Source organism: Cupressus sempervirens, chromosome 2 (genome assembly GCF_028749045.1).
Source record: "Cupressus sempervirens isolate cs-2001-9-10 chromosome 2, ASM2874904v1, whole genome shotgun sequence".
Taxonomy (NCBI): Eukaryota; Viridiplantae; Streptophyta; class Pinopsida; order Cupressales; family Cupressaceae; genus Cupressus; species Cupressus sempervirens.
In genome coordinates, this window is record NC_143119.1 from 681,585,253 (window position 1) to 681,602,479 (window position 17,227).

The following is a 17,227-nucleotide window of genomic DNA, read 5'->3' on the forward strand; positions in this document are numbered from 1 at the left end:
AGGCTCGATAATTCATTATTTTTTATTATGAGCTTGATCTATTGTTCAAAAATGTAAGCATTAAAGAACATAATAATATCTATTCTAGAGAATGTATAAGAGTTTTGATGAGTCCTGATTAGAACATGCCCTATAGAAGTTGGGAAGGATAAATATTTCTACTACTTAATATATTAATACGAATCATTTAGGAGGATTTAAGTCTAGTTTGAATGAATATTATTAAATAAATATACCAATTTTCCTTGAGGGTGTAAGAAAAATAAAACACATGAAGTTCAAAATCAAGCAAGGTGGAAGAGGTCAAGGTAGAAGATCTAGTAGACAGTCTTATGGAAGAAAAAATAATAATAAGAAAAATAATGATGGGCCCATTAGCTGTTAGAGTCAAAGGAGAAATAATCTAAAGTTTTCTTATTATCAAAATAATAGGGATGAGAGAGAAAGAGGAGGCTCTTGTGGGACATATTTTTATTGTGAAGAAGATGATCATAGAGCTTATGAGTTTCATCAACATCAAGGGATAACTAATACAAGGCCATAAGGAAATGCACGAGTTGCACATGTAGATAAAGAATGACAAGAATGAACTTGAGAAAATGAAGAATTTTTTCCACTCAAGAAGTAAGCATAATGGTAATGTATATAATGTCATAAATTTGATATTGGTCATATAGATAATATTATTTCTAAGAAAATTGTCAATATGTTAAATTTAGAGATAAAGAAGCATTTAAGTCCCTACTAAATTTCTTGATTGCAAAAGTATCATAAGGACTTCATTGATGAATAATGTCTTCAAAAGTTCAAAATTAGGAACTACCATGATGAGGTAAGTTATGTGATATTATTCCTAAGGATGTTTTCCATTTGTTGCTGCAGAGGTCCTAAGATTTTGATCATGGTCTAGTACATGGTGGATATGAAAATATTTATTCTTTGTCAAAGGATGGAATGTGACATAATATGATCAATTGAAGGAAATAGAAGAAATGATGTGCATTAATTATAGAAATGTGTAAGTGATAGAAGGAAGTTCCTAGAAGTTATGAGGCATGAATATATATTATTTTATCTATTTCCAAAAGATGGTGAAGAGGAATGTGTGTGTGTGTGTGTGTGTGTGCGCGCGCGCGCGCGTGCACACGCATAAGCTATAGAGCTTTAGGATATTGTATCTGATAATCTATATGGTCTATTTCCACCCATGAGGAGGATCATTTATTTAATGGACTTGATTCTAAGAGCTAGTATGTCACATAAGGGAATACAGAAGTGACATCAACAAAAAGTGAATAATTGAACATATAAGTGTAGGAGTTGTTGCAAAATAGTTTTTTTTGAGAGAGTCCAGGGCCATGTTTTGTGGAAGAAGTTTTAGTTCCCAAGAAAATAGTGAATGGAGGATGAGTACAAATTCTCAAGCTATCATTAATATCACTATGAACTAAATATTTATCTTTCCATAGATGGATAATATTATTGGGTGTTTGAGTGGATATGTGTATTTCGAAAAGATACATTGAAATAATGGATATCACCAAATTTAAATTCGAGGATGGGATGAATGGAATATAGGCTTCAAGATAATGGAGTGATTATATGAGTGGTTAGTCATTACTTTTTGGCTAGACAATGAATCAAGCACATCCATGTAGCTCATAAACAAGGTATTGAAAGAATTTTTGGATAAGTTTTTCATTTTTTTACTTGGATGATACTTAGATCTTTGATAAGAGATTGGAAGATAATATAGGGCATATTTGTAAGGTCTTTGAGATGTTTAGGGAAGATAATTGTTGATTAATCTAAATAAGTGTAGTTTTCTCAAGGAGGTAGTGTATTTTACATTTCTAGTTTCAAAAGAAGCTCTTAAAATAGACTAGGATAAGGTGAAGGATATCCTTGTATGACTTATTCTAAGAAGTGTTAGTGATGTAAGATATTTTCATGGTTTTTCCATGTTTTATAGAAATTTAATCATTATTTTTAGTAGAGTCTCTGGACCCTTGACTAAAATAATACTTGAGATTATAGGAAAAATTATAAATGTTATAGGAGTGAAAAAGATTTTATATTATTAAAATAGCAAGTTACAGAAAAACCTATTTTAGTGTTGAAGAAAGAGATTGTTGAGAACAGATTAATACAAGTATGATTAATATGTTTCAATCACTATTTTGTTACTAATGTCAAACCTGCTATTTGCTAGTAAGACAATTGCTTATATGATTTAAGTACTATCACTTATTTGATTGATGAAGAGGATTTGATCAAAAGATGTAAGAATAGAACCTAGAGGAATGGTTCAGTTAAGATATGTAAAGGAGTACAAGAATTAGTTAAGATAATGATAACATGATGTATTGATAATCTACTTAAGGTTACAAAGGCAAGTTACACTAAGAAAGTATAGAAGAACAAGTTAAAAAAATTTTTTCTACCAAGCTTGACCAAGTGGATAGTAGGCATCGAAAAAAGTCAGTGCAAGCTGAGCAAAAAATCAATTAGAGCCAAGTAAAAGTCTATTCTAGCATAAGCTGAGCAAACCAATGGATGTTGAGTAAATTTTAGTTAATGTAGAGTGCTTGTATTATTTGAAATATTATGAATTCAATGGATCTTAGCTAACAAGTTTATTCTCTTGGATTGTGTGAACCAGGTGGAAGATAATATTGATGAGTTGGTGGCACAAAATTCAACATAAACTATTTTGAGGTGAATTCAAAGAGGATTGAAGAAGAAGTTTCTAGAAGTGACATGAAATATGGGGTAGATTCATTGTATACTACCTAATCTATCCTAACCCTAAATTAGATGATGGAGAATGAGTGACAAAAGATCTTAATTTCCTATTTATAGGAATGACTGGTCAGAAGCAAGGGTTGTCATGTGCGAGAACCTAAGGAAGACAAGGAGTCAAAGGTTTTGCTTCATCAAGTGACCTAAAAGAAGAGTATGATTTGACATTTTTATCAAGAAGGTTTAAGGGTACGAATGCTTGAAGGGTGAACAAGCTATCAAAGACAGAGTGTGTGAAGGCCAAGCAGAATGGAGGACTAAAATAGTGATTTGTAATCTACAAATGGAGTTGTAAGTTGTTATTAGATTAAGCCTTACTACTACTGTTTAATAATTGTATTAGTCTAGGGTAAATTATTTAGATTAAGGTTGACCTAATAGTCATTTGTAAATCCTTTAATTGGGTGACATTCCAAGTGAATGGTCTAAATTCCTCTAAAAAGGCTCATTCCTAGCAAGGTGATTGAAATCTTTTAATAGGGTCACATTTAACAATGTGTATTATAACCTTTAACAGGGTTGGCTTTTCATAGGGCATCACTTTAGAAGAGTGGAAAATGGTAGCATGTTACTGGTGGTTTTTCCTAAATTGGGTTTCCACATAAATCATTGTGTCAAATGTGTAGTTGAATCTATTATGTTTCATGTTTGCATTTCTACAAATTGATTTGATAGTAACCTACAACTTTTAAGTGATTGCATGATCTTATGGATGCATGTATGATGATAAATGTTTTATGGGTTTAGTAAGATGTGAAAAGTTTTATTTATACATTTGGACCTTGGATAACTAATTCACCTCACCTCTTAGCTAATCTAAAGCATTCCAATAATTGGTATTATAGACATGTTCTTAAGAGGACTAGTTTGAATGTACTAGAAGCACAAAGATCAAGATGTCAAAAAGAGAAGTATCCAAGCTTAATAGAGATAAATTTCTTGTATGGAAAAGTTTGATGAAGCTACACCTTGGAGGACTTGGAGATCATGCACAATCTACCATTACTACTAAGCATGTTGATCATGCTCGAGCCCTAGCTGTCGAGTATATGAAAAAGAAAAAAGAACAAAACTAGGCAATTTTGGAGATTGCCTCTACTCTAAGCTATGCTAAATTTGATGATATCAAAGGTCTGGATACTGCAAAGAAAATGTGGGATGAATTAACCACCATCTATGAAGGAGACACTAATGTTCTAAGAGCCAAAGCTAAAAGTCTCAAAGGTAAGTTTGACGATATGAGAATGGAAGAAGGTGAAAATATTGCTTAATATGTTGCAAGGATAAAAGAAGTTGTTAATGCAATAAGAGGAGCTACTAGAACAAAAGATGATGATACTATGCTAAGAAAAATTTTATGAACACTACTACCCATATATGCTATTAGAGTTTTTGTAATTCAAGAAATGAGATGTATACTAGGGAAAATCTATCAGTTGAAGGTCTAGTAGGTAGGCTCACTACTTTTGAGCTATCTAAATTTTATATTTACAAACCTAAAAATATTGAATCTACTTTCAAAGCAAAGGTGTCACTGAAGGAACTTGATGAGAAGAAGAAAAAGAAGAAGAAGATAAAGTATGTGTCTAGTAATAGTGGTACAGATAAGAAGGATGTAGAACAACTTGAAGCACTACCAGCAAGAGGATTCCATAGAGGTAACAACAAGCTCAAAGGTAAATTACCTATCATTTATTTCAATTACAATGAGGTTAGTCATATTGTTACTAGATGTCCAAAGAAGAAGAACTACAGAGGTGGTGACAAGTACAAAAGTAGAAGAGATGAAGATAGCAAGGAGTACAAAGACAAAGGCAAGAAGTCTTGCTACATTGCTGAAGAGGAAAAAAAAGATGAATCTGATGAACATGATGATGAAGTGGTGTATATTACAATGAAGGATGAATCTAATGAAGATGGGGCAAGTGCACTTGTGACTTGTGTGAACAAGAATGACAGATAGATCATTCATAGTGGGTGTTCACATCACATGATTGGAGACAAAAGTAAGTTCATTACCTTGAATTGTTATGATGGAAATAGTGTAAGATTTGGTAATGATGCACCATGTTTGATTAAAAGGAAAAAGTTCCCTCAAACTCACAAATAAGATTTTATGTGAGAATGCTTATTATGTTGAAGGAGTTAACTATAATTTGTTAAGTGTCTTACAATTAAATAATTTAAGATATAAGGTTGAGTTTGAGAACAAGATTACTAAAATATATGACACAAATGGAAAACTAACTGAAAAGGGTGATCAAACTAGAAGTAATTTATTCTACCTTGACATAGAGGATGCTACTTGTCTAGTTGTAAAATTTGATGATGTATGCCCATGGCACAAAAGATTATGTCATCTTAATTTTGATAACTTGGTCAGTATCAGTAACATGAGAAAAGTTAGAGGTTTGCCTAAGTTGAAGAAGCCTATAATATAATGTACAAACAATGTCAATCAAGCAAAATGACAAAGTCAAGTTTTAAGAGTAAAGCTCATACCTCTAAAGAAAGACTAGAGTTTGTTCATACTGACTTGTGTGGACCAATTGATGTGCAAAGCTACAAAGGAGATAAGTACATTATGTTGTTTGTCGATGATTATTCTATAATAATGACAACTATGTTTCTAAAATAGAAATTTGATGCTTTCCAAATGTTTAAGTGTTACTTAGGAAGAGTTGAGAAGAAAACAATAAAGGTCTAAAATGTTTGAGATCTGATAGAGAAGGAGAATTTACATCACATGAGTTTGAGATGTTCTATAATGACAAAGGAATCAAAAGATAGACATCTACCCCTAGAACCCCTCCACAAAATGGAATTACTGAAAGGAGGAACAAAACTATAATGGATTGTGCTAGAACACTCATGATGGAGAAAAATGTTGTTTTGACATACTGGAGAGAAGCTATAAGTACAACTATCTATACCTTGAACTATGTACAAATCAAGAAAGGTACTCATTCAACACCTTTGAACTATGGTATGGATACTCACCCAATGCAAAATATTTTAAAGAATTTGGAAGAAAATGCTATATTCTCAAAGACTTCAGAAATGGTAAAATAGATGCAAAAAGTGAAGAAGGTATATTCATATTACATTTCACAAGAAGTAAAAGCTTATAAGTGTTTAAATACTAACACTAACAAAGTTGTGGAAAGTGCAATGTAAATTTTGATGAATATACAAAAGTATATGAGGCTGAACCTATGAAAGAAGTAGAATAATACAAATTATTTGTATACTTTTATGAAGGTATGCCTACTGAAGAAGATGTTACAAATCAAGCTACAAACCAACAACAAGTTTCAATGACTTTCGAGTCACATACTATGAATGTCAAGTTGCATTCAGGAACCAAGTTACATTTAAGAACCAAGTTACATTCAAATGCTAAGTTATAGAATGAAGTTGAAGCACATTTTACTTCTAAGATTAGTAGAGATGTTGAGCTACCTAATAGAGATATACACAACAACTCTAAAGTTGAAAGACCAAATGAAAAAACTAGAGCTGAACCAAGATTGTCCAAATATGTCAAGAGACATCATCCTGATGCACAAATTATTGGAGATGAAAATGTTAGACCAATGGCAAGAAATAGATTGAGAAATGATATAAGTTTACTGATCATGAAAGAGTCTAAATTAGTGAGAGATGCCTTAGAAGATGTGGACTGGAGTAAAGCCATGGAAGAAGACATGAACAAATTGAGAAAAATAAAACATGGACTCTAGTTCCTAGTCCAGAAGACAAAAATGTGGTTGGCACCAAGTGGGTATTCAGTAACAAGCGAGATGAAAATGGTGAAGTCACAAAGAACAAGGAAAGATTAGTTTGCAAAGGATATGCATAAGAAGAAGGGATTGACTATGGAGAGACATTTGCTCCTATTTCTATATTGGAAGGAGTAAGAACTTTGCTTACTTATTTTGCATAAAAATATTTAAAAGTTTATCAAATGGATGTTAAATCTGCATTTATGAATGACATGTTAGAGGACGAATTTTACATAGAAAAATCAGAAGATTTTGTTGATGTTAACAATAAGGACATGGTATGTAGATTACAAAAAGCTCTATATGGTTTGAAACAAGCACCAAGAGCATTGTATGTGATTTCATAATTATCTTGTGAAGACTAGATTTGAAAGGACTGATGATAACAACAATCTGTACATGAAGATAGAAAAAGGAAAAGGTATTTGGATATCTAAATCTTTTGTTACCGATATCATATTTGTAGGTCAAGATTCTTTATGTAAGGCTTTTGCAAATAAAATGAAGTAAGAATTTGAGATGTCTATGTTTCGAGAGATCAAGTTCTTTGTGGTTTTGCAAGTATATCAGATGAAATATGGTATATACATCACTTAATTAAAATATGTCAAAGAAATATTGAAAACTTTTGGATTGGAGGATTTCAAACTAGTAAGTACACCTATGGTGATAGGACACAAATTGTCAAAGAATGATGATTTAGCTAAGGTGAATAAAACATTATATAAGTGTATGATTGGCAAATTTCAATATGTAGTATATAGAAAGCCTGACATTCCATTGTCTATAGGGATAGTTGCGAGATTCTCTGCTAATCTCAGCAAGAATCATTTGATGGTTTTAAAAAGAATAATGAGATATTGGAAAGGAACAGAGGAGTATGGTCTATATTATAAGAAAAATGAAAAATTTAAATTAAGAGCCTATATTGATGTTGATTGGGATAGAAACATTGATGATAGAAAGAGCACTAGTTAAGGAGCATTTTTCCTAAGAAAGAGGCTGGTCTCATGGACTAGCAAGAAAGAAAATTGCACAACACAATCTACTATTGAAGTTGAATATGTTGCTATTTCTCTAAATTGTACAAATATTGGATGGATCAAACAGTTAGTCAAAGGTATGAAGGAAGAAATCATAGAACCAATGACGTTTTACTGTGATAATACAAGTGCTATAAATATAACAAATAATCCATTGATTCACACAAAGACTAAGCACATTGCAATCATGTATCATTACTTGAGAGAATTAGTTCAAGATAAAGAGGTGAAGATGGGATATGTTAATACAGAAAAAGAAAATTGTTGATATCTTCACAAAAGAATTACCAAAGGATTCTCATAAGTGTCTAAGAGGTAAACTAGGGGTGACACCCCTATCAAAGGCTATCTAAGTAACAAAAGGAGTGCCCTGCATCAAACAAGCTGATGTTCATATGTTATACATTGATGCAAAGGATCCTTCTTTTGGAGCTGCCTAAAGTAATCAGAGAACTAACACTACGAATCAGTCACAAGCAAGGTGACAAAGGAAGAAATTGAAGAAATTGAAGAAGCTTATATCTGCATGTTAAGATGGCAAGTCTTTAGAATTGTTGTCAAAGAGGGAGATAGTTACTCATCAAGGGAAATACAAGAAAGAGGGAGATAGTTATTGATTAGGAGATATATAAGAGATTGGAGATTTAACAAAGAGGGAGAAATCCTAACATCTACCTAGTAAGAGGGAGATATAAGAAGAAATTTAGAGGGGGTTATAAGTATGAAAAAAAAGGAGCTTTGTAACCTATTCAAAAGATGGAAGTTGCTGATAGAGGGAGAGATTTCAATATAAGGCATTATTTTTTGTTTTGGTATTGTGTTGGCCTTACTATTTTAACCTAGTCAGTTTGGTTGATCAATTTGGTTTTCCATCAATGCCAAAGAGGGAGATTGTTGAAGAAAGATATTGTTGATAATAGATTGATACAAGTATGATCAATATGTTTCAATCATTATTTTGTTACTGGTGTGAAACTTACTATTTGTTGGTAAGACACCTGCTTATATGATATAAGTACTATCACTTATTTGATTGATGAAGAGGATTTGATCAAAAGATGTACCAATAGCACCTAGAGGAAAGCTTGATTTATGATATCTAAAGGAGTACAAGAGTCAGTTAAGACTATAATAACATGATGTATTGATAATCTAGTTAAGGTTACAAAGGCTAGTTACACTAAGCAAGTATAGAAGAACAAGTTAAACAAAGTTTGTTTGCCAAGATTGATCAAGTGGATAGTAGGTGTCAAGCAAAGTCAGTGCAAGCCAAGAAAAAAATTAATTGGAGCCAAGTAAAAGTCTATTCTAGTGTATGTCGAGAAAAATAGTGGATGTTGACTAAAGTTTAGTTAATGCCCAATGGCTTCATTATTTGAAAGATCATGAATTTGATGTATCTAAGCTAACAAGTTTATTTTCTTGGATTGTGTGAACTAGGTGGAAGATAAGATTGATGAGTTGGTCACATAGTATTCAAGGTAAACCATTTTGAGGTGAATTCAAAGAAGATTGTAGGAGAAGTTTCTAGAAGAGATATGAAATATGGGGTAGATTCATTGCATACTACCTAATCTATCCTAACCCTAAATTAGACGATGCAGAATGAGCAGAAAAAGATCTTTATTTCCTATTTATAGGAATGGTTGTTTAGAAGCAAGGGTTGTCATGTGCAAGAACCTAAGGAAGAAAAGGAGTAAAGGGTTTTGTTTCATCAAGTTACCTAAAAGAAGAGTTTGCATTGGCATGTTAAGCAAGAAGGCTTAAGGGTATGGATGCTTGAAGGGTGAACAAGCTATCAAAGCTAAAATATGTAAATGCCAAGTAGAATAGAGGACTAAAATAGAGATCTATAATTAGCAAATGGAGTTGTAAGTTGTTATCAAATCAAGCCTTAATGTTACTCTCTAGTAATTGTACCAGTCTAGGATAAATTCTTTGGATTAATTTTCACCTAACAATCGATTGTAAATCCTTTAACTATGTGACAATCCAAGTGAATGGTCTAAAGTCCTCTAATAAGGCTCACTCCTAACAGGGTGATTAAAATCCTTTAATAGGTTCACATTTAACAATGTGTATTGTAACCTTTAACAAGGTTGTCGTTTCATGGAGTACCACTTTAGAAGAGTGAAAAAGGGTAGCATGGTACTGGGTTTTGATGTAAATCATTGTGTCAAATGTATTCCTGAATACATTATGTTTCATGTTTACATTTTTGCAAATTTATTTGATAGTAACCTACGACTTTTAAGTGATTTCATAATCTTTCGGATTCATGTGTGATGATAAATGTTTTATGGGTTCACTGAGCTGTGAAAAGTTTTATTTATACAGCTGAACCTTGGACAACTGATTCACTCCCCCCCTCTCAGTTATTCTAAAATATTCCAACATTTAGTACTTCCAAATATTAATAAGGTGTCTCAAGTAGATTGTGGTGCTAGTAATAGTGTCATTGGAAGTATTTTGAGCCAAGAGGGTAGACCTATTGCTTATTTCAATAACAAGTTAAATGATGATATATGAAAATATTGTGTTGATGAATAGGAGTTTTTTGCTATAGTTAAGGCATTGAAGAAGTGGAGATATTATATTTTTCCTAATGATTTGTTTTATTTACTTATCTTCAAGATTTTTAATATTTGAATAGTCAAGGAAATTTCAATCAAATAGATTTCAAATGTGTTGAGTTTTTATAGAGTTAGACATTTGTTTTGAAACACAAGAGTGGAAAGTCTAATTGGGTTGTATATTCTCTTAGCAGGAGATAGATTTTGATGACAGAGATGCAAATTGAAGTTGTTGGGTTTAATGATCACATAATTTTGTATCTTGAGGTTCATGATTTTGGTAAGGCTAGGGAATCATGTATAAACCATGTTAATCTAGATAGAAATAGGTGATTGTATTTCATTATCTAGGATTGTATTTTATTCAAAGATAGTCAATTGTATATTCCAAGGTGTTAAATGAGGGAGAATCTAATCAAGAAGAATCTTAGAGGGGAGGTAAATGGACATTTTGGTCAACATAAAACCATTGGTCTAGTTAGTGAGAATTACAATTGGCTAGAGTTATAGCAAGATGTTAAGAAATTGGTACAAAGTTATACAGTATGTTAAATATAAAATGGAGAAAGAAGAATACTATAGTATATTAGCCATTACTTGTACTACAGAAGATAATGGAGGATATTAGTATAGACTTTTTTCTTGGCTTACTAAGGACTCAGAGAGGGAATGATTCAATTTTTGTTCTTAGTAAAATGTTATAAATGATGATAAATTTTAATCCCTGGAAGAAGACTAATAATCTTTTCATGTGGGAGAATTATTTTTTTAGAGAGATGGTGAGGCTAGATGGTCTAACAAAGAGCATAGTTTTAGATCTGGACACCAAGTTTGTTGATTACTTTTGGAGAACAATATGGAAGAAGCTACAAAAATAGCTTCAATTCAACTTTGTACATCATTCAAAAAATGGTAGAAAAACATAAGTAGTGAATAGGAGGTTGGGGAACACATTGAGATATTTAATTCAAAATAAGCCAAAGAGATGGGATTTAAATTTACTACAATAAAATTGGCATATATTAGTTCTATCAATATGTGCACTGGTGAACTACCATTCTAGATAGTATATAAAAAGTCCCAAAGATGTTTCTAAACTAAGAAATTTAGGTAAAGGGAATACAAGTAGTACCAAAGGTGAAGACTTTAAAAGAACACTTAAATAATCTACATGAGGAAGTAAGGAATCACATTAATGAGATGAATACATAGTACAAGGATAAGATATGTGAGGCAAGGAGGAATCAAACCTTTTAGAATGGGTATGAAGTTATAGCTCATTCGAGATAGGAGATATTCCTACTGGAAACATACAGTAAGTCAAATATGAAGAAATTTGGACCATGCATGATATTGAAGAAGCATTATTCAAGAGATATATATGAAGTAGAATTACTAAATGAATTTCATATTTTACTAGTATTTAACATTTAAAACATAAAAAAGAATTTTAGAGACAATGAAGATGGGGTCACATAATAGAAATAAAGTACTCTAGAAACCAATTTAATTACAAAGGAGATTGAGGAAATTTTAGACAATCATGTTTGGGGAAGTATAAAAAATAAAACATATGAAGAATTGTTTTTCAAATGAAATGGATGACTTTTTGAAGATTCGTCATGGCTATCAAGGAAAAATATTAGCCATCTTAGTTATTCTCTAAAAACCTAAGACCTAACAAGATCATTTCTTAAATTAACTCAGGTGTCTAATGTAGGAGCATCCTAGGTGTAAGGGCAATCTTGCATCACCCAAAAATATACTTTGTTTCCTTTTTTTTTTTCAATAAGAGTTATGTTAGTGCAAAGTTGTTATTTTTGGAAAATTACTATTTTAAGTAAGTTGGTTTTTTGAGCTTAGAAGAGGTTAACTTTGGATATATCAGCCTAATAGTAAAGTTTCATTTCAAGATCAAGTCTATTTTGTAAGAATTTAAAAAAAAGGTCTTGGTAGTAGGGTATAAAAACTTTGATCTCAGTTTTGATGCCTTTAGAGGTCCAAAGAGAGTTCGAACCTTGACAAACTAGAGCTTTTGTTAGTGAAGAAATATAGATAAGTTTGTGACATTACCTAAATGCAGTCATAATAGCCAATCTTAACGACAGGTGAGGAGTTACGATCTCCAAAAGTTGTGCCACTTGAGATGGATGAAATTGAATTGCTTTCAAAATTTCTTTTCAATTATGAAAGTTATTAGAGTGTACTACAATGGAAATAAATCTAAATAATAATATTTTAATTTTTTCCAACCTCAAATTGTAGGTTTAAAATTTATAGAACCTTCTTTCAGATAGTTAAAATTATCTATATAATAAAGGCCCATAGGGTTATCGAGGACAATTCTAGGGATGCATATGGTGGCTCTAGCTTGTAGAATATTGTAAAGGAAAAATACCATGTGGCTTTGGATGTCATATTTATGAATAATGTAATTCCATTTTCATTGAGACAATAAGAAGCAAATTTATTGTTGTTGCAACTTGATGTTATTTCTCTATTCTATTGTATGTGTCTTTGTTAATGAGAGGAGTACCCTTCATCAATTCCACTTATGATAAATAGGGAGTTTGACTAGGTATCAACCAAACTTGAATTAGCCAAGTTATTCATAATTTTGATTGAGTCATCAAATATATAGCATAGAGTAAAGTATAAATACATATATAATTTCAACTATAAATCCATTTATTTCGAGCTTATTAATACTAAATCTCAATGGATTATCATTAATCTAAAATAAATTATTGAGGGTGCCTAATGAGTTTTAACATTTAAATTTAAAATAACAACTGTTTTCACAAGTGATATGATAGGCATATTTGATCTATTCATTGGAGGATCAAATTCACACAATCTCACCATTCATATAGATGGATAGCTATTTTGAAAGAGATAAATTTTTATTATTATTCTCTATAATTTTTTTAAACAAATCAACATGAAGTATCTTTATAGTCTATATTTTATATTTAAATATATGTAATTAATTTGACACACATAAAATCACATCTTTGAATCCTACCCTATATATAAATATAGGCACCGAAAAAGAGAGATGCACCACCATTCTCATCACAATTCTAATAATCAAATTGTATTAGACCAAAGCTCTTGAATCAAAATTTGGAAAACAAGCACATCCACAAAAGAGAATAATATTCATCAATAATTGTATATTATGCTAAGACATTTTTGAAATATACATAACTATACAAATAATAATGCAACCAAGGAAATATTAAAAGAAAATGAATATCTTGATAACCCAAGTTAAACTTAAGCATCAAAAATAGGTGGAAACCTATTTTGTCCAATATCTCCCCTTATGTGCAAATTAGGGAGAAAAATGCAATATGCAAAATGGTGATGATGGGTCCTTGTACCATGGTCATGTTAGGTACCCATGTACAATGCAATGCAATTATTCTTATAGAAACTTGAGGAAGAGGAGAAAATCTCATGAGAGAAAACTCCTCTCCAAATAAAAGATAATGCAAATAAGTAAAGTGATAGGATGATTGATGTTGATAGATGGATAGAGATATCAACACCAAAATTTCCAGTCACAATATTGAAGATAGAATTTATGCAATCTAAGTACATCGCCGCACCATTTATTTTAAGAGAAAAGAGAAGAGTAGAAATTCAAAAGTCCAAACCATAGATAATGAGTAGGTTAGCCTACATGTACTACACGGGAATGTGTTCAAAAGCCTTCAAACGTTCTTCTAGACCTTTTCCCTCTCCTAACCAATATTTAACCAAATCTCCAAAGGTGAATGGCTTGTAATATTGTGGGTGCTTATCATCAATAAAATCAGGGAATGCTTTCAAATCCATGTCCTCTGAGAATCCATTGAAAAACCCTACAGATAAACGAGATTGTTGACCTTTCACCATCACTCGATGTTTTACATTAAGAACCCTTCCATTGCTCCATGCCTGATTTTCCAAAATTCATTATATCAACAATATATAATTACTGTAGTGACCTCTTAACCTTAATCCATATAAGGAAAATGATAAATTGATGACAGAGTTACATAGATCATACCTGAAAACAATCACCCAACATAGCAATGAAAGTGTTAGGGATGGGTTTCACGTCAATCCAATTGCCAGCCTTGTCGCAAACTTGAAGGCCACCACAGTCATCTTCTAAAAGAAGGCTAAGACTACCCAAATCGGTATGAGTGCCAAGACCGACTGTTTCGTTAGGTAGCTTAGAGGGCAAATCATACATATTCATACGTAGTAGCACCTTCCCTTGGCCCAAGTGAGTGGAATAGTAGTTTCTCATTCCCACGCTCTCAGCAATTAGTCGCAGCACTTTATTATACAATTCCATCATCTCACAAGTATAATCTTCCATCGTTTGGCTGTTTCCAAGGGTTTTGAAATAGAAAAAAGTATTTTCAAGTTTATTAGACTTTTCAAAAAAATTATTTAGAAAAATAATAAAGACCGGGGAGAACCCTTACCGGAAGCTATCATTTCCACGAGGCCAGAGGGCATCAGAGAAGTCTTTGATACCCTGCGGATCAGGAATGCCAGAGAAGGTCATCCCCAAGCTTTCGTAGAAGGGAGCCCGAGCTATTCCACCTTTATAACCAGCATAAGGAATGTCAGAGACGTTTCTCTTCTTGCTCTCCATGGGAAGCTTGAAACAATCCCGGCATGCCTTGTCTGCTTTGAGGAGAAGATCTGGTGAGATTCCATGGTTTACAATACGAAAGCAGCCCAGTTGTTGGCAAGCCTCTCTCACCGTCTCTAAGCAATATTCTTCCTCTCCAAGGCGAGAGAAATCAAGCACTGGAATATCATCATACTTTGATTCGATCTCATAAGAATTCATTGCAGGTGCCATTTTTTGCAATAAAAAACTCTATTTCACAACACTAGCTGTTGAATTTAGATGCATTGGTAGCAATGGCGGATCTAACTTTTTATAGAGCTTTGATAGGTACTGTGTATCGCTTTAAAACAAAAACCAGCATCTTATTCCACATATGCAGCTTTCTTCACGTTTTAGTAGCGCAAACTGCAACTATTGAGTTGCCATATAAATTATGAATTAAGTCACCGTCCCAGAGTGCAACAGCCAATCTACCTGGATACCACGATGAAAAGCAGATCAACTATGATTTTCAGTTCATTAAAAATATAAGCAAATGTATATGTTATTGTCTGAGCAGAAACCCATCATGTCACGATGAATAAATTATGATGAAACCGTCAGTTATGGTGATCAGACTCAAAGACTCCTGTTTTCTTATTAGGTTAGTTTAGAGACTCTCGTCTCAACCCTTGAAAAAAGTTATTTGTAACTAGAAGTCATTACAGAAGACAGAGAGGTTTATATCTTTGAGCTTAGGACACAATTTGTCAAACTTACATATGTGTGGTTCCTTTTAGGAAAATAAATCCTCATTCCTACAAACTTCCCCCACGAGAACCACAATAAGGGAAGGAGTACACATCAGTATAGCTCTCCGAGCTAAAGGATCAGCAATACCCTTCAAAGACAATACAACGCATTTCAAAGGAGAAAACTAGCATGCATGCACAACATTGTCAAAAGATAGTGAGCTTTAGCTTAAGAAAAATATGCCAGAAGGTTTGCCAATTTTATTCAAATGACTTATGTCCATTCAGTTCAAAAGTTTTGTAAATTGAAATAAGAAATATAAAAATGCATTACATATATGAATGAATGAAAGGATTGTCAGCTTTAGTCAGAAGACTTCCAACTTTATTCAAAAGACTTATGTCAATAAAACATGTCACAAGGTTTCTATCTTTAATAAAAAGACTCATTTTAACTGGCCATCTAGTTCAAAAGTTTTGTAAATTGAAATAAGAAATATTAAAATACATTGCATATATGAATGAATTGTAAAAGAGAGTTAAAAGTGTTAGTGTATTTTTTTATACATCAAGGGGCATCCTCGGTGGGAAATAAGATGGATACCAATTTTGAATTTAATTTTAGTTCATTATTTTATAATATCATTTATAATTTTATGTATTATATCTATTATATATTAAGTGTATACAATATATATTGGATGTAAGAGAATAGTAGTAGTTGAGTTACGTTTGCATCTTCTAGGTGTATTATAATGTGTTATTAATTTTTGAAAAAAATATTGAGTGGCTTTTGGAAAGAGTTTTTTTCTTGAAAATATGTTCACTTGTCTACCAAAGTTTGGTAATCATTTACTCTAGGAGAATATTGTAGGGGTAATGTCATAGTTCACATTACTTTAATTTTAGCCTAGAAAGTGTTGTTGGTTTTGTCCCAATTGCACACTATGTCGAATCAACAATTATTTTAGTATTATTTTGTTTTAGGCTACAAAGATTGACTTCTTCAATTTCAAATGCTATGGATCTACTATAATTTCTTTGGATGTTGAGTTGTATAGAAATGATATGGGTTGATCTATAACCTATATTAATTTATATTGTACATGTTCAAAGATGACCTATGTTGCACTACATATTTTTAACTAAGAATAAATTTTAGAGATGAACTAATTGATGCATTGAGTTGTTGTAGATGATACAAATAGAGGGAATATGTTTTGTGAATAATATTTTGAATTTGTGACAAATCTTTGAGCGTCAAGTGTGTGAATTCAATTTGGTGGAGTAATAATGCAAAAGGGAGTTCATCATATTAGCATGAACTATATGCATTTGTAATTCTAGTCCATATCCATGTTGTTCAATGTAAAATATCTATATGTTACTATTACACAATACATCTCTTCATCAGTTCCATATAAATCTATATCCCTCTCATCAAGTCCATTAGGGAGTAGTGAGCTTCCTTAGGTAGTGTTCCATAAAACAAACATTTTATTCATGTTTCATATATGTGTCAGACACTCTCATCAAGGTTTTTTAATAAAAATATGTGGGCAACTTTCTTTTGAATATTGCAGTGCATGCTTTTTTCCAAGTTGTCCATGTTGGCTCCTGAATTAATAGCTTTTAAATCAATGATAGGAACAAA

The 17,227-nt window shown here is 32.0% G+C and overlaps 1 protein-coding gene across 1 annotated transcript; it reads right to left on the reverse strand.

Annotated features, from left to right (window-relative positions):
* Window positions 1–13,353: 13,353 nt before the first annotated feature.
* LOC149575194 (C4-beta,C20-epoxidase-like) lies at window positions 13,354–15,134 on the reverse strand. Its single transcript, XM_089812179.1, has 3 exons — window positions 14,688–15,134; window positions 14,261–14,585; window positions 13,354–14,148 (listed from the first exon to the last, which is right to left on the reverse strand). Exons 1-3 carry the CDS (start codon window positions 15,071–15,073, stop codon window positions 13,897–13,899), a joined length of 963 nt encoding a protein of 320 aa, XP_089668305.1. The 5' UTR covers window positions 15,074–15,134; the 3' UTR covers window positions 13,354–13,896.
* Window positions 15,135–17,227: the final 2,093 nt, after the last annotated feature.

What these genes read in the sequence shown, in the direction of transcription:
- LOC149575194 (XM_089812179.1), bottom strand. Translation starts at nt 15,073, where the DNA reads ATGGCACCTGCAATGAATTCTTATGAGATCGAATCAAAGTATGATGAT. An exon ending in CGTGGAAATGATAGCTTCCG is followed by an intron (nt 14,586 to 14,687) that starts GTAAGGGTTCTC and finishes CCTTGGAAACAG; the next exon opens with CCAAACGATGGAAGATTATA. An exon ending in TGTTGGGTGATTGTTTTCAG is followed by an intron (nt 14,149 to 14,260) that starts GTATGATCTATG and finishes TTGGAAAATCAG; the next exon opens with GCATGGAGCAATGGAAGGGT.